Below are 26,332 nucleotides of genomic sequence, written 5' to 3'. Positions count from 1 at the left end.
TTGTACAATTTGATGAGTTTGGACAAATGTATATAGTTGTGTCACCACTGCCATGGTCATCTCTGCACAAGTTCCCCCAGGCCTCTTTGCATTTGGTTCCCCCCTCCCCACCCCCTGTCCCTAGGGAACCACTGGTCATTTTTCTGTCACTGTAGATCAGGTTGTATTTTCTAGAATTTGATATAAATGGAATCATACAGTATGCACTTTGTTTTTTGGTTTGACTTCGTAACTTAGCATGAGTACTTGAGATTCATCTCTGTTGTTGTTTTTACTCTTTTTTATTGCTGACCGATACTCCATTGTATGGTTATACTACAGTGAATCCATTCTCCTGTTGAGTTGGGTTGTTTCCAGTTTTTGGCTATTATGAGTATAGTTATCACGACCATTTGTATATAAGTCTTTGTTTAGACGTATGCTTTCTTTTTTCTTGATGGCATACAACCTTGTTTACTGTGGCTTTAAACTGAGTCTTGAAAGTAGGTTCTCTTTCTCAAAATTGTCTTGGCTGTTCTAGATTGTTTGCATTTCTGTATAAAGTTTAGAATCAGTTTGGCAAATTCTATAAACATGCCTACCCAGATTTTGATTGGCATACTTTGAGAATGTAGATCAGCTTCTACAGAAGAAGATATCTTAGCGATATTGATATCTTAGCAATATTGAATCTTCTGATCCATGTATCTTCCACTTATGTAGCTCTTTAAGCGACATTTTCTAATTTTCAGTGTGCAAGTCTTGTGCATACTTAAAGCAATTTAGGTTTGTTTTCAGACTGAGAATATGTAAGTCCTCATTTTATGTTGCTAACATTTGTTGAGTATTAAGTGCAAACACATGATGCTTACTATGAGTCGAGCACTGTTCTAAGCGTTTTATATAAATTAGGACATTTTCCACAGCAGCCCAATGAGTAGATGCTATTATTATTCTTACGTTATCAATGAGGAAATTGGGGCCCAGAGAGGTTAAGTAACTTGCCCAGGGTCACATGGCTAGCCAGGGGTGGAGTCTAGATTTGAGCCTAGTAGACTGGCCTGAGTCACAGTGCTTTTATCCCAGTGCTGTGCTGTTGACTACCTATGTTATAAAACACATTTCATTAGATTCTATGGGTGTATGTATGGGGAGACCTATGTGTCCCCACAGGGCCTTGCTGTAGTTTGGCAAAACTGATGGGTACATGGAAAATACAGTAACTGATAATGTGAACAAAAAAGGGAGTAGGGAATGAAGGGAAGAAGTACTTAGCTTGATTTGAGTCTGAAAATTGCCATTTCTAAGGCTTCAAATTGAAACACTAGTTGTATTGCTTGGAAGGAACCTGCTTTCAATTCCTGACCATATTCTTGTATATGGCCTGCTTGTGCTAGGGAAAGGAATTATTTGTAGTTTCCCAAGTATGGTAGTACATTTCCACACCCCCCCCCCCCCCCCCCCCCCTCTCTGTTAGATGCTGTTTCCTCTGTCTGGAAAGTTCTCTTTTGTGTTGGCATCCCTGCTCATCTGAAGTGTCAGCTCTTGCCCTGTGCTCTCCAGGAAGCCTTTCTTAGGTGTAGAACCCCATGTGTGTTATATGTTCCTCCATGAAAGCCTTTGTCATGTTGTACTTGTTTGCTTCCTCCCCTGAGGGTGGGCTGCCTTTTTAACTTTGTGTTCTTGCTGCCTAGCTGGGAGATACTGCAGGAACTTGAGAGAGGCCTGGAAAGAGGCATTGTTTTTCTAAGTGTTCCTTTTTAAACTGATATACAGTAAAATTGACTTGTTATATACTTCTGTGAATCTTTACACATATAGATTCAAATATCCACCACCATCATCAGGAAACAGAACAGTTCCACATCCCCAAACACTCCCTCATGCTATCTCTTTTTCACACTTGTCTCCCCACCTCTTAGCCCTTTGGTGACCACTGATGTGCTCTCTACCTCTCTACTTCTGTCTTTCTGAGGGTGTTGTATAAATAGAATCGGCCAGTATTTAACCTTTTGAGGCTGTCTTTTCCCATTTTTTCATTGGGTTGTTTGTTTTCTAACTGTTGAATTTTGAGATTCTTTAGTTGTTCTGGATGTAAGTTTGTTGTCAGCTATGTGATTACAAATATTTTCTCCCAGTGTGTAGTGTATCTTTTCACTCTTAACAGTGTCTTTCACAAAGCCAAAAGTTTTAATTTTGGTAAATTCTCGTTTATAATTTTTTTTTTCTCGTATGAAGTGTGCTTTTAGTGTTTGATCTAAAAATTCTTTAATACCCCCAGGTCACAATTTTTTCCCCAGTGTTTCATTCTAGAAAATTGTTTTGCATTTTGCATTTAGCTCTATGATTCGTTTTGAGTTTATTTTTGTATAAGGTGTGAGGTTTAGGCAGAGGTTCATTTTTGCACACGTATGTTCAATTGCAACAAAACAGCGTTTAAGAGACTAGCCTTTTTTCTTTTTTTTCTTTTTTTAAATTGCATCTCTGTCAAAAATGTCAGCATTATATATGTGGATCTGTTTCTGGATTCTCTATTTCGTTCTATACCACACTGTCTTGATTATGGTAGGTTTATCTTTATAGTTAGTCTTAAAATTAGGGAGTAGAATTCCTCCAACTTTATTCTTTTTCAAAATAGTTTTGACTATTCTAGTTCCTTTGCTTTTCTATATCAATTTTAGATCAGGTTGTCTATATCTATAGGAAATCCTAATGGGATTTTTATTAGAATTCCATTAAATCTATGGGTCAGTTTTTGGGAGAATTGAATCTTTACTCTGTTGAATCTGTAAATTTGCAAATGAACACAGTATGTCATGCCATTAATTTAGATGTTCTTTGATTTCTTTCAACATTTTATGTTGACCGTATACAGATTCTGGACATTATTGTTAAATATATTCCCCAGTATTTCATCTTTTTGTAGCTATTGTAAGTGGTATTAAAAATTTGGTTTTCATAACAGACTCTTAAGTACTGAGAACAAACTGAGGGTTGATGGGGAGTGGAGGAGAGGAGAAAGTGGGTGATTGGCATTGAGGAGGGTACCTGTTGGGATGAGCACTGGGTGTTGTATGGAAACCAATTTGACAATAAATTATATTTAATATAAAAAAATAAAATGTGGTTGGAGAAAAAAAATAAAAATTTGGTTTTCATTTTTTCATTGCTGGTATAAAGACATTTGAGTTCATTTTTGTGTTGACCTTAATATCTATGACCTTTTCAAAGTTACTTATTAGTTTAGGAGTTTTTGGTAGAGTTTTCATCTTTTCCTACATAGACAATACATGTTTGGCAAAAGGGGCAGTTCTATTTTTTCCTTCTAGTCTGTATGTCCTTTATTTCTTTTTCTTGTCTTATTCTTGCGAGGACTTGTAGTACTAGGTCGAATAGGAGTGATGAGAGTGGACATCCTTCCCTTGTTCCTGAACTTGGAAAGCATTCAGTCTTTTAATTATGATAGTCACTGTGGAGTTTTTGTATATGGGAGGCAGCAGATTTAATTTTTGGTTTTGTTAGCTTTTTATTTTGAAAGTAATGCATATTCATAAACATTGCAAGTAATAACTGAAGCCACTATAAGGAAATACAAGCCTACTAAATTTTAAACCCTTAATTAACTGTTTACATTATTACAAATGTCTAGTGTTAAAGTGGTGAGAATTACCACTCATTACCAGTTGTTAGATCAGTAGCTCCCTGAAAGTTTCTTGAAGAAATAATTGGTGTGGGCTTACTCTGGAAATATTTTCAGTAAATGGAGTAGTCATGGGGGTGGGGGAAGATTAATTTATTGAAAAATGTATTTATGATTAGACATTTTGAAAACTCATGGCTCTTAAGTTGTTCAGTTTTTTCCTAGAGTAATGTTTCATTCTACCTTTGTTTTTGACTCTTAATATTGTTTAATAGGAAACCATCTCACATACCAAAAACTTTAGTAAGCAGGTTTTAAAATTCTGTTTTCATTTTGTTTATTGACAACTTATATGCTTGGGCATTTGAGTTCACATTAAGATTTTATGTTAAACTGCAAACTTTAACAGTAAGCGTTTTGATTTTCCTTGAACTTTGGAAAATAGTTTACCTTAGAGTGGTGCTATAATGGTTGGTAAAATTTGAAGTGAGAAAAACAACTTTAACATTTATTGAGTATCCAAAAGTAACTTGCTGTTGTAGTTTCTTTATTCTATCTTTAGATTTTGGGATTTTAATGATGTAGAAAGCAATAATTCCTTTCAACATATTACTTTTGTAAAAACTTGTTAGAAAGTGGAATGCCTAAATTTTTTTCCCATTGACGTCTCTATCTTATATGGGAGTTCTTTCATTCCAGAGAACTAAACAGTGTCGTAAAGTGTCTAATTATGGTTTGTGCAGGTGCTGTCTCTTGGGTCCAGACTACCTGGTTGGCAGGTGATTAACCAACCCAAATATTCTTGCCAACCAGTGACACCTGCAGCTCTGCAGGGAAAAAAGGGAGAGAGGAACTGAGATGCAGGTGACGGGGTGGGAGGGAAGGTTGAGTTTGGTAAGAGGACTGCGTGAGTTGGGCTCTTTGAGGTATCTCCTCTTCTTGCCAGGGTGTGTGTGTGTGTGTGTGTGTATGAAATGCAGTTTAAAGGTGTGTGTGTATGAAATGCAGTTTAAAGGTGTCAGTATATTTATATGAAAGTATGGATTTTGTGAAACTCAAATGTCTGAAAGTCAGGATTGCGTGCATTACATTGATGAATGTGCCATTTGGTTTATCTAATGGGCACGATGGGAAATGTTCACTATAGTGTAACCTTACATTTTTGTGTATCCAATTATTCCCATCCTACATTTGGAGAGTCATATCTTTGAGAAATGGAGAGTGGGCATGTCTCTCTCTCTCTCTCTCTTTTTTTTCCATGTTTGATTATTTGTATCTTGACACTAAGTTTTAAAAAGAATGTTACTTTTGTAAACCCTTTGTCTTCTTAGCTCTGCTATTACCAAACTAGTAGCTGAACAGCCATCAGATTTGACTGTAATAAGTTGCTCATAAAAGTAGCTTCTTAAAATTTATATTTGACTCATTCCTACTTGGTTCTAAAGGGACTTATTTTGTGATCATTTTTTTGTAGGTGATATAATATGTTCGAATAATTTTTGTAGCTTTGTTTTCTAGGAACTATCAATCTCATGAAGAAGACAATTCTTTTGTGTAGGTCTGAGTTAAGAGAGTGATTTCAAATCATAATTTTGTTGGTAATTAGATAAATGAGTATTTTAGACTTGACTTTTAAGGAAACTTGGTAATACTTATTCAAAAGTAAGACAAAATAAATTTTATATAAAATAATTTATGTAAAATAAATTATTTTTATATTTTATATTTATATAAATACATATTTATATTTTTATAAAATTTATATATTTATATTTTATATTTGTATGAAATAATTTATTATTTATATAAAATAAATTAACACTGTGAAATGGATACAGAGGACCTAATTACTGTATGATCTGTTGATTATTATGGTCCTGAGCTAGGCCAAGCCCTAACCTCAGGTCTTTGTTTTAAAGATAGGCAAGAGGGCTCGTTTTAAGGTTGCTTTTTCTTTGGTTTATTACCCAACTGGTGAAAAAGCAGTTAGTGGCTAGCACTAGAGCCTGTATTCAAACCCCTTACTTAGCGCCTTCTCTTCTGCCAAAGCACTTTTTCGGCTGCTGTTTTTTGGTTGACTTACATTTCTCTGTAAAAGACAAAATGGATTTACGTAATAGGCATCAGGAATATTACTTGCAAACTTGGAATTTTAATCTTTAGGAGGGCTGATTTGGTTATGTCCTGGAAGGACTACTTTGTTTGGAATCATGGCTCTGAGATCCAGTCCTGCCTGTAACTGATTAATATGTTTAGTATTAGTGATGCTCTTGGGCTTGGTTATCTTGTCTTGCCAGGCAGGGTTGTTGGGATGATTAAATGAAGTAAAGGATTTAATTTCTTAGCACAGTAGGAGACAGTTACCTTCACTGTAAGCCCTTATTTGTTTTCCTAAATTCAGAATTTGCTGTTGGCATTAACAGGGGCAGATAGACTACAGATATTACAGCGACATTTCCCAAATGTATTCCAAATTTAGTGGACGTTGCACTAAGTAAATAAAATAACAACAAATAACATGATAAAAATAAAAAGTGGAGCGGATAGATGACCTGGGGAAATACTGTTTTATTTTCCTTTTGGAGATTTACTAGGCATAATAATATATTAAAGGCCTTTAGAAATTCTGCTGTAAAAAACATTTCTTTTTTAAATAAAGGTAAACTGAAATTGTCATTAAGCTCTTCCTTTAAGAGCATTGATTTTAAAGAATATTGATATTCCGTACAGCACGGTTTGTGAAGCGCTGCTTTAGGGTCATAATTTTGAAGATGACTTGGGGATAGAATTCTCTGTAGCAAGAGTCTTTTCAAGATATATGTCTAGCATCTTACCCATGATAGGTAACGCTTGCAGTGGAAATTTATGAACTTTAAACAGAAGGAATCACCACTTTAAATTCCATCATCTGTGGAATTTATTGGCTGAATTTTATGACAAAATACTGAAATTCACCCAGAAAAAAGTTACTAAATGCTAGTTAGCAACCTATATCAGAGAGAATTTACAGTATTTTTTAGAGTTGATACAACTTGTTGAGATAATTGCTAATACAGCATTAAAAGTTATAAAAGTATGGGTCTGAAGGCTCAGTTTGTTCATTTTCCTTTTTAAAAAAAATTTTTTTTTTTAACATTTATTTATTTTTGAGAGACAGAGAGAGAGCACAAGCAGGGGAGGAGCAGAGAGAGAGGGAGACACAGAATCCAAAGCAGGCTCCAGGCTCTGAGCTGCCAACACATAGCCTGATGCGGGGCTCAAACTCACAGACCGTGAGAGCATGACCTGAGCCAAAGTCGGCCGCTCAACCAGCTGAGCCACCCAGGCACCCCTTGTTTTCCTTTTTTTTTTTTTTTTTAAAGTTGGTTTATTTATTTGGAGACTATGAGCCAGGGAGGGCCAGAGAGAGAGGGAAAGAGAGAATCTGTCAGTGCAGAGCTGGTTGTGGGGCTAGATCTCACAAAGTGTGAGATCATGACCTGAGCCAAAATCAAGAGTCAGATACTTAACTGACTGAGCCACCCAGGTGGTAACTGAGCCACCCTGGCTGACTTTAAATAGTATATATATATTTTTTGTTTTGGACCTCAGGAGTAGTGTTGAGTTGATCATCATCTTCAGTTCGTGGTATCGTGACCAGTCATCAAAGACTTTTTTCTTTCTCTCATCCATAGGCAACTGTTTTAATGTGTCTGATGTTTTCTTCTTGTCTTTGCAAGATGCATATTGTAGCATCAAGTACATGAATTTTACATTTGCCTAGATGGTATTATGTATCAAATGTCAGTTTTTCCCACTAAAATGCTATTTGATGATTTAAACACCCAGCCTTCTTTTTTTAAGTTTTGTGAGGAAATCTTTTTTTTAAATTTATCTATCTATCTATTAATGTTAATTCATTTTTGAGAGACACAGAGAGACAGAGCACAAGCTCTGGTGGGGCAGAGAGAGAGAGGGAGACACAGAATCTGAAGCAGGCTCCAGGCTCTGAGCTGTCAGCCCAGAGCCCTACACGGGGCTCGAACTCAACGAGCTGTGAGATCATGACCTGAGCCGAAGTCAGACACCTGACTGACTGAGCCACTCAGGTGCCCCAGTGCGGAAATCTTTCTAAATGGTGTTAGACTTTTTGGCTTTTATAATTAGAAAAATATGAAAGAATCTTCCCTCTTTCTCTTTGCTCAGGGAATATTGATAGGATTATTTGTCCCTGAAAACCCTGATAGGATTATAATGTTTTATAAGTTACTTTTGTTTTTTTCTTCATCATTATATGGTCAGTGATTACTTCTCACAGATATTGGTGTGTCTGGCCATTGTGGCTGCTTTTTTTTAAGTTGAAATTATTTATTGAGCTAATTGTAGATTCACATACAGTTATAACAAGTAATACAGAGCCGTCTCTTGTATGCTTTGTGTGGGTACCCGCTGGTTTTTTTGCTTTTACCTTATATGTAGGCTCAGAAGGGGGATAGACTAGCTTGTTAGAATTATGTCAAGTAAGAGTGAAGCCAGGGCATTCTCTTACGAATGTAATGCATGAACTTTAGTGTGTGGATTTTTTGTTAGCTGCCTTTTTCTTAATTTTGTAGCGTGTTTCAGATGGTGAAGTTATTATATAGCTGAGTGATATAAGTGATATATATAAGATATATATAGCTAAGTGATAAAATATGGTATTTCTTTTCTTTTAAACAAATTGAATTATTTATACAAATACTGTTGAAAGTAGTTATACAAATTTGAAATCTTAAATTTTGGTAATGATGAGATATTTCTGTGTATGTTTTGTTTTAGGTTGTTTCTCGAAGAAATCCAGAAGATGTCCAGGAGGTAACATGTTTATACATATGAAAATTTTATTTTATATATTTGATACAAATTTAATTAAATGCTTTGTTGAGGAAACTGAATATTGGTATGTCTATATTTATGTTTGTCTGGATCTGTTAAGTACATGTTAAGTTACACGAGGAAGAATTTAAGGAATTATAGTGCTGTTTAATGTGATAATATTTTTTTTTTATTTTTTGTTTTTAATATTTATTTATTTCTGAGACAGAGAGAGGCAGAGCATGAGTGGGGGAGGGGCAGAGAGAGAGGGAGACACAGAATCTGAAGCAGGCTCCAGGCTCTGAGCTGTCAGCACAGAGCCCGACACGGGGCTCGAACCTGAGATCATGACCTGAGCCAAAGTTGGGTGCTCAACCGACTGAGCCACCCAAGCACCCCTGTGATAATATTTTTGATAACTAACATAAGGTTTCAGTATAAGTTAAGAGCTCTTATTTATTTCAAAGTCATGATAACTAATAAAAAATGAAAAGTATTTGAGTAACTAATATTAATTTTAAAGATCATCATAATAAATTATGGGTTCCTGTCTACTTTGACTTTTTTTAAATGTTCATTTATTTTTGAGAGAAAGCATGACCTGGGGAGGGGCAGAGAGAAGGGGGGACAGAGGATCCAAAGGGGCTCTGTGCTGACAGCTGCAAACCCGATGCAGGGTTGGAACTCACGGAACAGTAAGATTATGACCTGAGCCGAATTTGGACACTCAACCCACTGAGCCACCCAGGCACCCTTACTTTCACTTTTATATTGAGTTGGCATGTTGACAGCTTGGAAAACTGCTTTGGGTGTAACTGTTTCTTTTTTAAATTTGTTGTTCTTTTGCCGACTCTTCTCTAAAATGACGCCAGCTTGTTGTGTTTTTGCTTAACGCTATATAATTCTCTATTTGTAATTACTTTGCGCTTGTTATATACCCTTAGGAATCCTAGCTGAGGAGCTTGTTTCTTTTAACATTTTTTTTGATTTACTTTCATTATTTTATTTACCTGCTGATTTACACTATGATTAGAAGCACGTATGTTCGGGAAATTTTTTTTTTCTTACTGAAGTGTTTAAAAAAGACATTATAAATTGGCATTCTTGATTCTACAGCAGTTTTTTTTTTTTTTCCATTTAAATTTTAATGTGTTTAGGTGGAGTATGTATTTGCTAACAAGTCCCACTGTTCCTTACTTAAGCCTGGCTTGATTCATACATTTAAGTTGATTGTTTGGTACTGGTTGATTTGAGTGTGTGACCATCAGGCTTAGACCATATTTGAACTTTTATACATGATCATTTCTTGCTATATTTGATCCAGTATTTGTTTTTGTCCTATGGTTAAAAAGAGTTTAAAAGATTCCGTACTATTTTCCTTAGGGATTTTAAGATATCTATCTCACTTTTCCCCCTCAGTAGCCAGGAAGGGAATATTGTAATATTGTTATCTTGGAAGAAAAGGATATATCAATTTCTATGTCTATATCCTCCCAAAAAGGAAGTGAAAGTAATTTGCACCATTCTTTAAAGTACTCTCTCTACTTAAGTGTCAATTGGTTAGTGTGAACTTTCTTTAAAATTCTTCTAATTATGTTGAATTAATAGTATAGGCTGTTCTGCTTTTGAAATTTTACAACTCTGTTAAAATTAAAAATGGGTTGTATTTCCTTTGAATACATTGTCTGATTGCTATGCTGTAGTTTGTAGCTTGATGTTCCCATTTTCCAGGGAGAATCCTGAACCAACCCATCCATGAACATACTCTCTGCCATTTCCTTAATCCTTTTTTGGGGAAAACTCTTTTATAATAACAACTGTTGGTGAACCATTCATCAGAATACTCTTGTAAGTGTCCTTTAGTTAGATGATTGCATGGTCCTTTGTTAGAAATGATATAAAAATTTTTTAAAATGTCTTCTGTCTGGTTGGCTTCTTAAAATATAAAATGACTTAGAAATTATAACAACACTTTAGCTTCTCATGTATTTCATTTAAACATTGGAATTCTCATTTAGGAGAGAAATTCACTACCCAGAATTTGTTTCCATTTTCTTGCCTTTCACTTTCTCTCTCCTGTTAACAGATTCATTTAGTTAACTGTTTTAGAATTTAATCAGGCTTCCCAAGAGCTATCGAGGATTAGAAGATGTACTGTTAGTCCAACCAAATATAGGGCCAGTAATATGCTATCCTTCTAAAACCAGCGACGTTTTGCTGGTTTCCTTTTCTGGTTTTCTTTGATAGATGTATTCGCACATGCTTGGCACATGCTACCGGGTAGCAGTGTCTTATAACTAAGAATGCTGAAATACCCACATGGAATAAACTTAAAATTATCCAGGATAGATTAAAAAAAATTGTTTTTTATCCCTTAAAAATTCCCTCTAAAGGAGCACCTGGGTGGCTCAGTCGATTGAACCACTGACTCTTGATTTCGGCTCAGGTCATGATCTCATGGTTTGGGAGTTCGAGCTGGAGTCGGGCTCCGTGCCGATAGTGTGGCGCCTGCTTGGAGCCTGATTTTTCTGCCCCTTCCCTACTCACGCTCTGTCACCCAAAATAAATAAATAAACTTAAAAAAAATTCCCTCTAATTTTTATTTTATATATTTTGAAAATGTTTATTTATTTTGAGAGAAAGACAAGTGGGAGAGGGACAGAGAGAGAGGGAGAGAGAATCCCAAGCAGGCTCCATGCTAAGCATGGAGCCCCACTCTCGGCTCAGTCTCACAACTGTGAGATCATGACCTGAGCTGAAATCAAGAGTTGGACACTTAACAACGGAGCCACCCAGGTGCCCTCTAAGTTTTTATTTTTTAACAGCAGCATGGGAAAATCTGAGGGGACAGCAGCAGTTAATGGGGCCTCTCGTTCAGTAGATTCTCAAAAGCATGAACACCTGCAGAAAAGAAAGAATAGAGATATATTGTGCTCTCCCTCCCCTACCTTTAAAAAAAAAAGTAACCTATAACTCTGTTTCTCTATAGATAGTAGATTTCACTGGTGAAATTTGGGAAAGGAGAACTGAAATAGAACTTTCTGTGTTATCACATCAGAAATCTGTTAAGTCATTTCATAAATAAAATAATTTTTAAAAAACTATTTGAGAACATTTAGAAATGTGTCAAGGGAAAGAAGAGTCTTGAAAAGGGGAGAAAGAAAATCCATAAGGAAATATAGTAGTGACGTTGGTTGCAAGAAAAGATGATTCAGCAATTTTAAATACTCTATCAGAGGACAGACTTAATTGAATGAGTGGCTTTGTTTATGAGATCTACAGGTTTTTGCTCTCATTAAATGAAATTATCTGAAAAGGTAACATTTATTTTCTGTAAAAATTATTTTAAGGGAATGTTTTAATGAAAGTTAAGCTTTTACTAAAGTGGTAGTCTATATAGGATTGTCACTGAAGTAATATTTAATTCAGGAATTTTATGCAAAGTAACCTTTCACGAATAAGAAATTTCTGCAGGGTTGGTTCAATAGAGCAATAGCTGTTATGCAACTTTTTTTGTAATAGGAAAGAATTATTAGGGAAAGTAATTTTTTGCATGCATCTTTTGGGACTTTGTGTAGTCCAGTTACAAACATCAGTACTTGCTAATGTAATGGAAGTATGCTTTTGTTCACTTCTCCATTTGGAAGATTTCTAGAAATGTCCAAGGTTACAAGGAGTATGAAGAAAAAAAGGCAGTAGATGGTGACACTTTGTGATGCTTTGGTTTCCTTCATTTCTTGAGGGTTTATATTTGCTCTTAGGTATTTTGGTTCTGTAGCTTCAGTGTTGAGAATAAGGAGTATGTGAGTGAATAAATTAGGCATGATGAAGAGTCTCACCTTTGGGGCTCTAATTCTTACTCTGATAGACTATCTGCCAGTTTATAGACCATGTTATTATCATTATTGTGATTAAGTTGTTAACTTTTGCCCCTTAAGTTACTCTGCCTTTATTTAAAAATGGCCCTAACTAGAATAGAAATTTTATCTGCAGATTTAATTTAATTTAATTTAATTGTTTCTAAGAGCTACAGTCTTTCAAATAGCTCTTATATCTCGTTTATAAAGGCTTTGGGGATGGCATTTACCATATGCAAAAGCCCATCACCCATTTCTTCCTTTAAGCCGTTGGCAACATGGTGCCATTGTAATTTGATATGTTTTAAAAATATAAAAATAACATTGTTGTTTTTCCTATGATAGAATTATTTTCCCGTATCAAAACTAGAAACGATAGAGAAGCAAAAAATATGAAAATTGAAGTCACTTGTAAGCTCACTGTCCAGAGACCGTTTCCTTTTCGAGTGTTGTTTTGGCTGTCTTGTTGTTAGCTCCTCTTGCTCTGTCTTTTACTGGGACTCTTGGTTCTTTGCTGTCAGCTTTTGTCCCATTCACTTTTGTTTTAAAATAAAATCTCTTCTTCCATCCCAGTGGACTGTGTCATGGCACAACTAAGCTTTTTTTTTTTTTTTTTAACTTTTTAAAAAAATATTTATTTTTGAGAGAGACAGAGACAGAATGCAAGTGGGTTTGGGACAGAGAGAGAGACACAGAATCTGAAGCAGGCTCCAGGCTCCGAGCTGTCAGCACAGAGCCCAACGCAGGGCTCGAACTTACAAGCTGTGAGATCATGACCTGAGCCAAAGTCGGATGCTTAACTGACTGAGCCACCCAGGTGCCCCACAGCTAAGCTTCTTAAACACTTTGCACTTGGTTTCCTCTTCCTTACTTCTGGCTGGCCTCTCAGTGTTAGGGTTTGCCATTGTTTTGTTGTTAGATTCCTCACGTTACCAATGCTGAGAAACCTTTCCTGAGTGATTGCCACCTCTCTGCTGGTGATTCCCAAATTAATACATCTTGCTTAGTTCTCACTCTTGAACTCCAAATCTGTGTCAAATATGTCTAAAATTGAACTTTGTTCTTATCTTAAAAGTTTCTTCTCCCTTTTTCTTCACCTTAGAGAGTAGGACCATGATTTATTCAGTTGCAAAAGCCCAAATTCTACTAATTATATTTGACCTCTCACTCTCCTTTACAAACTTCATCCCCAGTCCCTTCTCTCTCTATTTTTGTTGGTCTAATTGCTACTTCCCTTCAGTATGCTTACCTAAGATAAGACCTTCTGTAGGTGCTCCTTCCATAACTCCCTTGGGCTTCCTTGTCTGCATCTATCACACTGTCTTGTGACATCATCACTGCGTTGGCTTATCCTGCCCAACTAGGCTGGGAAGTCTTTGAAGGCAGGTGCTGCGTTCTCATTTCTTCATCCTTTGTGCTTACAGAGAGCCTAGCACAGAATAGGCTCTTGAAAATAATTGTTTTGGTGACTATTTTTGTTGTTGAGTAAATAAATGAAAGGAAGCATCCAGAGGAGACAGTTTAGATTAATTCATATTATAGTCTGACTAGTCTCCTAGGATTAATAACTATATTAAAAACAAGAAACTCATCATGGTAGAATTTTAGGCAGTATGATAAAGTTTAGTGAAGAATTTCTTACATGCAGAGAGTAATTTTTTGACAAGAGTCTCTTAAATCACACTTGATTACCTGCATGGCCCAAGATTTGCTTATTAGCGTTACACTCTATTGAGTTCGTTAGAAGTTCTTAGGTTTTTAAGAAGCAAAGACCCTAGTATACCAGTAATGAAATTTAAAACTCAGTTTTACCCTATTTTGTGGAGACTGAGGGGCCGAATCAGTGATATCAAAGTTGTGTCAAATCTGTTTTCTTTTTACTAATTTAATCTGAATAAGGTTAAATAGTAATTCAAGTTAATGGAAGTAAACTTTACGTGTTTTATAATCTGGATGACTTATTTTCTGTGTTGAAATATACTAGGTTTCATGGTATTGTTTTCAGGATTCATCTTGCCTTAAGAAATCTTTACTATTACTTTTAACTGGGATTTGTGAAATAAGATTTATGAAATGTAAACGTTCAGGTTAGTTACTTGCTACACAACCATTTCTTTTTCCATATTAATTAGTTTATCCTTTTAGGCAAATGGTGTGTGGGTACTTGATGTTTAAAAATTGTCTAAATTAACTATTTTGTGTTTATAAACATGCTGTTTTTGAGACAGAATATGTATTTTGACATCTGGCTTGTTTCAGGCCAATAGTAATTGATTTTTGAAGAGGTTAAGTGAGATTTTAGATAGTATAGACCTTCTTTGTACGAGGTTGAATATTTTTGCAGTATGAAGAAAACAGTACTTGTTTAAAATGAAATTTAAAAACCAAAGCAGAAAAGTTAGAGAAAGAATTGCTGTTTTGCATGGTGTGTGTGTGTGTGTGTGTGTGTGTGTGTGTGTGTGTATAATTTTATTTTAGAGATAGAGAGTGTGTGCGCGAGTGGGGGAGAGGGGCAGAGGGAGAGAGAGAATCTTAAGTAGGCTCCATGCTTAGTGCAGAGCCCGACACAGGGCTCAATCCCACCACCCTGGGATCATGACCTGAGCTGAAATCAAGAATCGGACACACCCGACTAAGCCACCCAAGTGCCCCAGCTACTTTATATTTTTAATTAACTATTATTATTTAATTTCAGACAGTTAACCATGTTGGTTCAAACATATATTTGTTTGCCTTTGCATGACAGTTTGAGCTCTTTAATGGAAAAAGATTATTTGTTCAGATATCTGAACCTATGTAGTTTCACTGTGAGGTACACATTTAATTTTCCTTTCTCTTTAGATAATCGTATGGAAGAGATACAGTGACTTTAAGAAACTACACAAAGAACTATGGCAAATTCACAAAAACTTATTCCGACATTCAGAATTGTTTCCTCCATTTGCTAAAGGGATAGTGTTTGGTAAGTGACGATTTTGAAATTGTGACTTTAAAAAGTGATGATTGGCTAATCATGTGTATGTGCTGAACCCTGAAATACTGTACTGTGAAATCAAAAGCCCTTTATAAAGATCATTCACATCATGCAGCATGCACTTGAAGTTATTTTTTCATGTTCGTGGTATAGGTTGATTACTCAGAATGCATTTATTCTTCCCTTTTGTGAAACAACACCATACCAACAACTCCAACTCCGGCCCGTCAAGCAAATAAAAAATAAAAACATGTGGGAACACAACAAGAGATGATATTGAATTATAGTTCTGAAATTTGGGGATTTTGAAAAGTTTTCACTTTGTATATTTTTTCTGATACCTTCCTTATAATGTGAATGGTTGCAGTTTGAGGCACCCAGCCAGGCCAGATGCGGACATTTTGGGATGGGCTCTGGGTATACTGATGGAGTAACACCTGTTAGGTTCGTGGCTTTGCAAGATGTTAACACAAAACTGAGGCACAGAGAGTCTCAGTCCTCTGTTCCTGCTTGCCCTGCTGCCGGTGGTGTGTGTGTGATAGATACTTCAATGGCGCTCATGCTCTAGCAGATTCTGTTGCCAGTTCCTGCCTGCGGCTCCCTGCCTTCTGCTCTTGACATGCTGACACCACAGCAGAGAGTTTCCTGCTTATCAGTCCCAGCCTGCAGGTTCTTGTCCATCAACTTTGGCCTTCCTGCCATAGGACAGCTCTAGCTGGGGTAACCCAGCTAATTTTCTCATTCAGTGTGCCGCAGCCACACTATCTCCAGTGAGATGTGAACTCCAACTTGAGAAGGAGATGCTCCTTCCAACTCTTGCCTCTGGTTCTCTCCCTGAACTCTAGAGTATTCCTTAGAGTTCTCTGTTCTTCCCTTTTAGTAGTTAATCCTGTGCAAATAGTTAATAATTCTTTGTAAGACTTTCTCTGTTCAAATTGCTTTGTGGACTCCATTTTCGGGGTGGACCCTGGCTGCTGCAGAGACCATTATTTGGGTAGTAGATATACTCATTGCAAATCGCTTTTGTGTTCTTTCAGCAGATGGAGTCAGGAAACGTGCATTTATGCACATTGCATACATTGTACATACTTGACTCATATGCACATCTGCATACATATGTGTATGAGCGATGTATACATTTATATACACTACATGTACATATTTTACAATTGTCTGTAATAGCTTTTCCCAACAAATTTTTGTATGTTCACTTCTATTCCTGCCCCCTTCATCCCCTAAGATTTTGGATTTCTGGTCTTGGTTAGAAATGTCTCCCAATTCCTCCATTTGCTCGTGAGATGATTTTTAGAGCTTAAAAAAATTAAAAAAAATTTTTTTTAATGTTTATTTATTTTTGAGAGAGGGATACACAGAATCTGAAGCAGTCTCCAGGCTCTGAGCTGTCGGCACAGAGCCCGATACAGGGCTCAAACCCACAAACCGCAAGATCGTGACGTGAGCTGAGGTTGGATGCTTAACCAATTGAGCCACCCAGCCGCCCCTAAAAAAATTCTTTAATATCCATGTGGAATTTATATTTGAATGGGATGTCAGATAATACTTCATTTTTATGTTTCTTTCAGATGGATAGACATCTAAGGTATTTATTAAATAATATGTATTTTTCCCAATGAAATGGATGCCGTCTTCATTACACATTAACTTTTCACATGCATTGCCACTAATTAAAAGTTTTTTCTTTTGTGGCATTTGTTTATGTTTATAGTAATGCCTATTTCTGCACCATGTTGATTTTTGTGCAGTGGCTTTGTAGAGTATATTCTGATACCAGCTGTATTTCTCATTGACCTTGGGGAAATTGCTGCCTTTCAAGATAGGCCTGGAATTCCTAGGGTTTTTATATTGGTAATTCTAAGAAGCCATGCCAGTTTTCTGTTTATTTCCTCTTAGCTTCAAGTTCCTTCTTTCATTTTCTGTTATACATGAATGGATTGGACTCTCTCAGAATTTTTCCTTTATAGAGTATGCTGTTCACAGTCGAGGATGCTGGAAGGGGCACTGAAGGAGGGTAAAGGGGCTTCTCTTCCATCTTCCAGTGTGCTGTGAATTTTGTTTTTCTTTTTGCTCCCCCTGCACTGTTGCCAGAGGCATTTTGCCTCAGCTGTACACCTAAAGCACAGTCTGCCGATAAGCTTGCATCCCCAGCCAGTTTGGTGGCCACTTAGTTGAGTACCCCAAGGCACCCCAGGTCTATTGGAGGGTGGGCTTCTGACTCTCTGACTTCCTGAAGGTTGTTTCCCTCAGGCACTGTGAACCCCAGACCTTGTTGCTTTGCAGGTGAGCAGGCTGCTGATTCCCCCCTCTCCTGCATGCCTATTTGCCAGCCTTGGCCTGCCTTTACCCCAGAAACTTGTTTCCCACGACCTTTCCAACACAGACATTGTGTACTCCAGGCCTTGTGTTACTTTGCTTGTAAGTGGGCTCCTGGCATTGTGACTCTTGTGTTGCTCGTCTCCTAGTCTTGTCCCATGTGAACTCTGGAGGGGTCTTTCTTGCTTTCCTGGCACTGTGGCCCACCTCTGGCCCAAGAAATCCAGCTAACTTTAACTTCTCTCCCATTCAGTGACTACAACCACATCTTCTCCAGGAGGATCCCAATCCCAACTTTGGGGAGGGGTTCCCCTTCCAGGTTGTTCCTTCCTTGGATACTTTCCTTTTCCCTGGGGTATTCGTCAGAGTTTTAATAAGTTAAACTGTTGTCTAATAGTCTTTATATTAAGCTTCCCTTGTTCAAATTACTATGTGGATTTGGTCTCTACACTGACCCTACTGATGCTCTCTTTGATTTAGGAAGAAGTCTGAATGATTTGAAATTATCCAGTTTCCATCGGCTTGTAGTTTACATGGAATAGTGATTTTTTCAGGTTGATTGCAGGACCACAGTATTCACTGAGCTTTATTTACACTTGCTTCTGCAGGATATTTTGCATGTTTCACAACTCCTTGAGATCTGGGGACAAGATACAGAGACACATAATGGTATAGTAACATCAGTGGCATTTATGCCATTATTCCAGAATGGAGTGGCCATCAACAGCTTTTTTGCTACAATTCTTTAATGTTAACAGATACTTAATATCAACAGTTCACGATAGGGGCACCTGGGTGGCTCAGTCGGTTAAGCGTCTGACTTCGAGTCAGGTCATGATCTCACGGTTTGTGAGTTTGAGCCCCGTGTTGGGCTCTGTGCTGACAGCTCAGAGCCTGGAGCCTGCTTCGGATTCTGTCTCCCTCTCTCTCTGCTCCTCCCCACTCAGACTCTCTCTCTCTTGCTCGCTCTCTGTCAAAAATTAATAAACATTAAAAAAATTTCATGATCTATAATGATATCTTGAAATATAACTAATGTAAAGAGGTATCTGAGGTTCATAATTACAGAGGAAAGCATTTGTATTTTCTTAGGTGAAAAACAATTGAGGGATGTGGTCAGTAGCAATAGGACCATTAGTTTTGATGACACCATCGTTTTGTTCCCCTAGGAAGCATTAGGGGATCCATAAACTCTTGTTAATCTTTGCTTGCTTTTGGGTCTTGGAGCCCCAACATTCCATGGTGTTCACATTTTTGGTGCCTTCTGTTCATCGTTATTACCCAGTATCTATGGTTTCTTTCTTGTTTTCCTGACAGTTTTCGGATTAAAAGTATAGTTGTGTTTTGCCATTGAGCTGCTACCTCTTTGGACCATGATTTTGCTGCTATTAAGAGTCTTCTTTGATTAATATCAACCCAACCATAATTATGTGGAAATTTTAAAAGCACACTTAATTCAAGAAACATTTTAAAAATAGGCACTGTGGGTATGATGACTCAGCTTCTGTCTTCAAACTTAGTCTTCAGCTAAGTGAGCATTATGATCTAGAAGTTCTGAAAGAGAGGTTCTTTAGTATGTGGCATCCTTACCATCAAGTTTTTAAGTTTTGTGGTAGTCTACTTCTTTTAAAGATTTTTTAAAATTGAAGTACAATTGACATATAATATGACATGAATTTCAGGTGTACAACATAGTGATTAAACATTTACATACATTATGAACTCCATGCAATGATAGTACCATCTGTCATCATGCAAAATTATTAAGATATTATTGACTGTATTCCCTATGTTATACTTTACATCCCTGTGACTTATTTTATAACTGGAAGTTTATACCTCTTAATCCCCTTCACCAAATATATTTTGCCTCTCTCTAAACTCCTTCCCCTCTGGCAACCACAGTTTTGTTCTCTGTATTTATGAATCTGTTTCTGTTTTGTTTGCTCATTTGTTTTTTAGATTCCATATGTAAGTGAAGTTGTACTGTAAATGTCTTTCTCTGACTTATTTCACTTAGCATACTACCCTCTAGGTTCATCTGTATTGTCATAACTGGCAAGATTTCATTCTTTTTTATGGCTGAGTAATATACCATTGTGTGTGTGTGTGTTTATGTATACCACATCTTTTTTTTTTATAGTTTATTTATTTTGAGAAACAGAGCACAGGAGGGGCAGAGAGAGAGAAAGAGAGAGAGAGAGAGAGAGAATCCATACTGCCAGTGCAGAGCCAGAAGTGAGGCTTGAGCTTACGAACCACAGGATCCATGACCTGAACTGAGATCAAGAGTTGGACACTTAACTGATGGAGCCTCCCAGGCGCCCTAATACCGCATCTTCTTTATAATTTCTTTGTTGATAGACACTTAGATTGCTTCCAGATCTTGGCTGTTATAAGTAATATTGAAATAAACATGGGGTGCATATTTCATTTTGAATTAGTGGTTTCATTTTCTTCAGATAAATACCTAGAATTGGAATTGCTGGATCTTATGGTGGTTCTATTTTTAATGTTTTAAAGAACCTCCACACTGTTTTCCACAGTGGCCGCACCAGTTTACATTTCCACCAAAAGTTGTAAGAGGATTCCCTTTCCTCCACATCTTTGCCAATACCTGTTGTTTCTTGTCTTTTTGATCACAGCCCTGACAAGTGTGAAGTAGATATCTCATTGTGGTTTTGATGTGCATTTCCCTGATGATGAGTGATAAGCATCTTTTCATGTGTCTGTTGGCTATCTGTGTGTCTTCCTTGGAAATATGTCCACTTAGATCCTCTACCCATTTTTTTAACTGTATCATTTATTTTTTTTGGTGTTGAATTGTATGAATTCTTTATCTATTTGGGATATTAACCCCAGTGGCACCCTACTTTAATTATGACGATGCAAATAATTAAAAAAATTCCCCAATCTGAGGAGTTTTAAGAATCATGCTTCTGAACTCACACCAAAAGGTGTTCTTGGTATATTCTAAAAAATAAGAAACCTCCCTCATACTTAGCTGTCTTTTCCTCCCTCTTTCTCTCTGTTTCCTAGACACAACTGTGTGATTAGAGGCTGCTTTATTCTCACTTATGTCAGGACCAAGCCTGACACATAATTGCCTAAAAAATAAGTTGAACAAAAAGAATGAGTTAGGATTTAAGAGACGAAGTAGTTATATGCAGTGAGATCATTGAAAGTCAATCTCAAGGCAAAAATTAAAAAGTTAGGTTATACTTAGTATGGGGATATAAATGCACAACAGGAAGAGTATAAATTTGCAGTTTTTGGAAGTCAGTTTAAAATACATCTTTTTCGGGGCGCCTGGGTGGCTCAGTCGGTTAAGCGTCCGACTTCGGCTCAGGTCATGATCTCACGGTTCGTGAGTTCGAGCCCCGCGTCAGGCTCTGTGCTGACAGCTCAGAGCCTGGAGCCTGTTTCAGATTCTGTGTCTCCCTCTCTCTCTCTGACCCTCCCCTGTTCATGCTCTGTCTCTCTCTGTCTCAAAAGTAAATAAACGTTAAAAAAAAAAAATTTACAAAAAAAAATATATATCATTTTCTAACAACGCTGTTTTTAGTAAATTTTACTACATATCTGTTCTCACCTCTGCATAAGAGATATTTATTAATGAAAAAAGATATTTATCAATGATTGTTAGATGTTTTAGTCTCAGAAGTCTCCTTAGCAATCTTAAAAATACTGTTTATGTAGTTGGACCTGTTAATATTTATTAGAAATTTAAAAATATTATTGTATAAAATGAAAAATAGAGTATATTACATGTTAATATTTTTTTTATTTAAATTAAAAAAATTTTTTTAACCTCTATACCCAACGTGGGGCTCAAACTCATGACCCTGAAATCAGGAGTTGCTGCTCTACCAAGTGAGCCAGCCAGGCCTCCTCTGTATATTAATATTTTTATGAAAAATAGCTTTTCCAAAGGAAAAAAATTGTAAGAATGGCATTAACTTACATTTGTGAGTTAGTGCTTGGATCAAGAAAAGACAGCTAGATTTTCATATTTGCTTCTGGATCCACTTGGTGGTGACACATTGCTTTAATTGAAGTATATGGAGAAAATTCAGGGTCATGCAGATGATGTAGTTGAAAAAGGGAGGAGTATTTTAATAGCTTTTCAGATAATTGAAGATACACCCAAACTTAGTAAGTGGTAATTTCTTAAAAGTTTAGTTGCGTTATGGAATCTGAAATCCTATCAACAAACCTTTGGTACTTTGTTATATTAGAATTCATTATTTCGGACTTTGTTGTATTAAAATTCATTAATCTGTCTTAAATTTGAATGCATCTTTTACCTGTGCATGAGCTTGTAATATCATGCGTTGGTCACGCGAAAAATATCGGTTCCCTTAGTTATGCAGATGTTGCATATGTTGACCCATTTAATTGTATAATATCCCCGAATGGTTAATAGTACCACAGATCTTTATTTATTTATTTCAATATATGAAATTTATTGTCAAATTGGTTTCCATACAACACCCAGTGCTCATCCCAAAGGTGCCCTCCTCAATACCCATCACCCACCCTCCCCTCCCTCCCACCCCCCCGTCAACCCTCAGTTTGTTCTCAGTTTTTAACAGTCTCTTATGCTTTGGCTCTCTCCCACTCTAACCTCCTTTTTTTTTTTTTTTTTTTCCTTCCCCTCCCCCATGGGTTTCTGTTAAGTTTCTCAAGATCCACATAAGAGTGAAACCATATGGTATCTGTCTTTCTCTGTATGGCTTATTTCACTTAGCATCACACTCTCCAGTTCCATCCACGTTGCTACAAAAGGCCATATTTCATTCTTTCTCATTGCCACGTAGTATTCCATTGTGTATATAAACCACAATTTCTTTATCCATTCATCAGTTGATGGACATTTAGGCTCTTTCCACAATTTGGCTATTGTTGAGAGTGCTGCTATAAACATTGGGGTACAAGTGCCCCTATGCATCAGTACTTCTGTATCCCTTACCACAGATCTTTAAAGGAAATATTTTAAGTATTAGAAAGCTGTCAAGCTTGCAGCGACTTAATGCCTTGAATTCCATCACTGACAACAATGCTATTGGTAGTTTTCCTTGAGGATTGGGTCCACTTTATTTATGTGGGTTTTTTTCTAATTTTTATTTTTTCTTAATGTTTATTTATTTTTGAGAGAGACAGAATGCGAGTGGGTTAGGGGCAGAGAGAGAGGGAGACGCAGAATCCGAAGCAGGCTCCAGGGACTGAGCTGTCCGCACAGAGCCCGACGTGGGGCTCGAACTCACGGACCGCGAGATCGTGACCTGAGCCGAAGCCGGACGCTCATCTGACTGAGCCACCCAGGCATCCTGTTTATGTGGGTTTTGTCTTGTTTTGTTTTGTTTTGAGGAAGTTTCTGCCAGATATCCAAATCTCAATGGTTGTAGTTTTTTTTTTTTCTAGAAATGATCTCAAGAGTTGAAATTTAGTAAAGTTAATAATTTTTATTGCTTCATCAAGGTCATTCTTAAGTGAAACTGGCATTTAAAAATTTTTTTAGTCTGAGTGAGTAGCAGTCAGGAGTATGGTGATTACTAGTAAGTACAGTTTGGTGCCATTGTCTTGATTCATGCTCCGAGGTTTGCAGTTTTACTGCCACTGCTTTTAGTTGATCTGTGCAGATGTCGATGTGGTGAAAAATGCAACTGTTGTCTTAATAGTATTATGAAAATGGTTCTGACCTTGTCGATCCCTTGCAAGGCCTTTAGGGAACCCCAGCAGTCTGCAGATCACATTTTGAGAATGTACACACACACAATTGTGTGCACACATAGGTACATGCATATGGGTGTTCTTTGCAGCATTTTCATAGAAGAAAACTGCACATAAGCTGAATTTTCTCATTATGTGATTGTATAGATATGCCATAATGTTTAGCCAATTAATGGACTTATTTAGCTATTTGAAATATACTGGTGTGGAAAGATGTCCAAGCTATATTTTTTAGACACAGACAACAAATGTTGCACAGCAGTACATTTGGTGAGATCCCATCTGTGTTTGAATAGACATACATAATTGTGTGAAGACATAATCTGCACACATTTGTGTAATGTATGGACTCCCTCAGGGTGTGGGAGGAAGGAAATTTTATTTTATACCTTCTGTACTGTAGAATTTAACTGCATCCGTATATCTTTAATATTGGGAGGTACACAGCCCAGCTTCTTAAACAAACGCTTGTCACTGAGTGAAAGGGAGTGGTTTCTAAACCGGTCGAGATTTGTGGCTGCTGTCGCTGTTGCTAATGGATTATCTTCAACTTTTCTCCACATCCTTACATATTGTAGAATGAACGTTTCTTATTAATCTTAATAAGTAAGCAATTTATCTCTCTTAGTAAATGGTACAGTCCATTTGTAATACTTGATAACTGCAGTGAACCCTGCAGGCAGCAGCTGTGGTTGGGGTGGGGGTGGATTGTTGGTTAATCGTCTATATTTTTAACTCCTCTCACATTTTTAGTATGTAAACTTCAGTAGCAAAAGAGAATCCTGTCGCAATTTACACAACCATCAAAAATGTAGTGACTATTCTCGTGGTATAGTGAAAAAAAGAACATGCCTTTTGGAATCAGATGGCTTTAGGCCCAGATCTTCTAACCATTATTTACTAGCAGTGTGGTTGTATACAAATTAACATCTGAGTCTATTTTCTTATTGTTAAGATCGGGATGATACCTTTGTGTTCTGTGGATTATCTGCCATGTGTCTAGCTCAGTGCTCGACACATACCTGCTATTGTTAGCTATCCTCTGTTGCTCAGTTTACCTCTAATGTACCTCTGGTGCTCAGTTTACCTCTAATGCTCTCTTGTGTTTCTGACTTTAGTGTTGTACTGCTCTGCTGTGAACTTTCTTGTTAGCCTCTCAGACCATAAGATGTCTCCTTACTTAGGAAGTTTTCCATTTCCTTTAGGCTTAGTTGTTTTCCCCTTCCAGTTGTATATCTCACCGGTAGGTATATCACTGGACTTATTTTTTTCAATTGTTTTTAATTTGCAGAATTTTTAAGATTACAGAAAAACCTGCAGAAGAATAGTGTGGTAAATACTTTTATACCTTCGGCCCTAGTCCATCGATTGTTAACAATTTGCCACATTTTTTATAACTCTCTATGTATCTCTTGTTTTCTTTCTGAACCATTCAAGTTGCAAATATTGTAACATTTCACCCCTGCGTTTCATGTATCTATCCCCTATAACCATAATCCCATATCACACTCAAGAAATTTAACACTGATACAATGATATTATCACATATGCAGTTCATATTCATATTTCCTCAGTTGTTCTAAAAATGTCCTTTTTAGGTTTGTTTTTGGATCTAGGATCATGCCTCTAGGATAATCTAGAGTATTCCTGTACATTTTTTGTCTTTCATGACAATGACATTTTTAAAGTGTGTAAGACATTTGTTTTGTAGGTTTCAAAGTCTCCACCTGTCTGATTGCTTTCTCAGGACTAGATCATTGTTTTGTTTGTTTTGTTAGATCTGTTATCACACTTTGATTTCCTATGAGAAAGAGAAAAGCAGTTCCTGACAGCTAAGAGAGAATTGGCCTGGTGCTACCTATTCATTTGACCTTGGTGTTTCCTAGAGTTGGTCTGGCATTCACATCTAGGCTGTGGTGTTCTCCTGTTGAACATAAGCAGTTTCACAGAAACATTAGACAGGGTCACTCTGTGTCCTTGGATCAAGACAAAAGCAAGACCATAGACAAGATCATGTCTGAACACAGACAAAAACATCAACATTGGTAAAGTCACAAAAATGATCAAGCATATCTTCATCCTTGCTACCGTAAGTGACTATTGCTTCTTTATAAATTATAGCCTTAGCTTCTCTTCATTCTTCTTGCCTCATAGTAAGATTTATTAAAATTAGGATTATAGAATTAGATAGAATTCATAGAACCATAGAGTTATCTCTACTTTCCAACAGAATCAACACCAAAGCCCCTACTTCTTTAAACCTTTCCCAAAAGTACCTAACACAAGCCCGTATCCTGTAAATCCATTCTAACACCCTCTTCATGAAATCCTCCAGGGTTCCCAATGGCATTCATTTTCCCTCGTTACAAGGAGTAATTAATCCAGCTCATTCATTTACAGGTATATTCTTGGTGCTGTTGACTAGAGAGAATTCACACCCAAGAACCTTGGCCTCTCGGGGTGCCTGGGTAGCTCAGTCGGTTGAGTGTTGGACTCTGATTTTGGCTCCGGTCATAATTCCAGGGTCATGGGATGGAGCCCCGTGTTGGGCTCTGCACTGAGCATAGAGCCTGCTTGAGATACTCTCTCTCTCCCTCCCTCTCTCTCTCTCTCCCCCTCTCTCCCCCTCTCCCCGTCCCCTCTCCCCGTCCCCTCTCCCCTCCCCACTTCCCTTCCTCTCCCCTCTCCCCAACTAGCATATGTGCTCTTTCTTTCAAAAAAATAATATTAAAAAAAAAAAAAAGAATCTTGACCTCTCTTTGTTTTTACCCTGAATGAATTTTTGATTCAGTTAAGAATCAGCATCAAGCTTTTCTAGCTAGTTTCTTACTGGTCAAGGACAGCTTTTCGTTCCATATAACCAGTTTTTGATTGTTGACATTTGCATTTTTAAAAAGTTGTAAGCTCTGATATCCGGATGTTGTTCTACATAGAAAAAAAAAAGAATATTCCAAAGATAGCTTATAAATCAAAGAGAGACACCCT

The 26,332-nt window shown here is 37.0% G+C and overlaps 1 protein-coding gene across 4 annotated transcripts in view; it reads left to right on the top strand.

Annotated features, from left to right (window-relative positions):
• RPS6KC1 (ribosomal protein S6 kinase C1) overlaps positions 1 to 26,332 on the top strand; it is a 179,968-nt gene that overhangs the window by 3,538 nt on the left and 150,098 nt on the right. For 3 of the 4 annotated variants that reach the window (XM_030303034.1, XM_030303032.1, XM_030303033.1), the window contains exons 2-3: positions 8,417 to 8,452; positions 15,151 to 15,271. In XM_030303034.1, the coding sequence (XP_030158894.1) occupies positions 8,417 to 8,452; positions 15,151 to 15,271 (157 nt within the window). Of the gene's footprint in view, positions 1 to 8,416; positions 8,453 to 15,150; positions 15,272 to 26,332 lie in introns of those variants that run through there. The other variant, XM_030303037.1, reaches the window with a different exon arrangement.

The sequence above is a fragment of the Lynx canadensis genome, chromosome F1, assembly GCF_007474595.2.
Source record: "Lynx canadensis isolate LIC74 chromosome F1, mLynCan4.pri.v2, whole genome shotgun sequence".
In the NCBI taxonomy this organism is placed as follows: Eukaryota; Metazoa; Chordata; class Mammalia; order Carnivora; family Felidae; genus Lynx; species Lynx canadensis.
The sequence above is the reverse complement of the archived record's forward strand: the minus strand, read 5'-3'. Positions and strand labels throughout refer to the sequence as shown.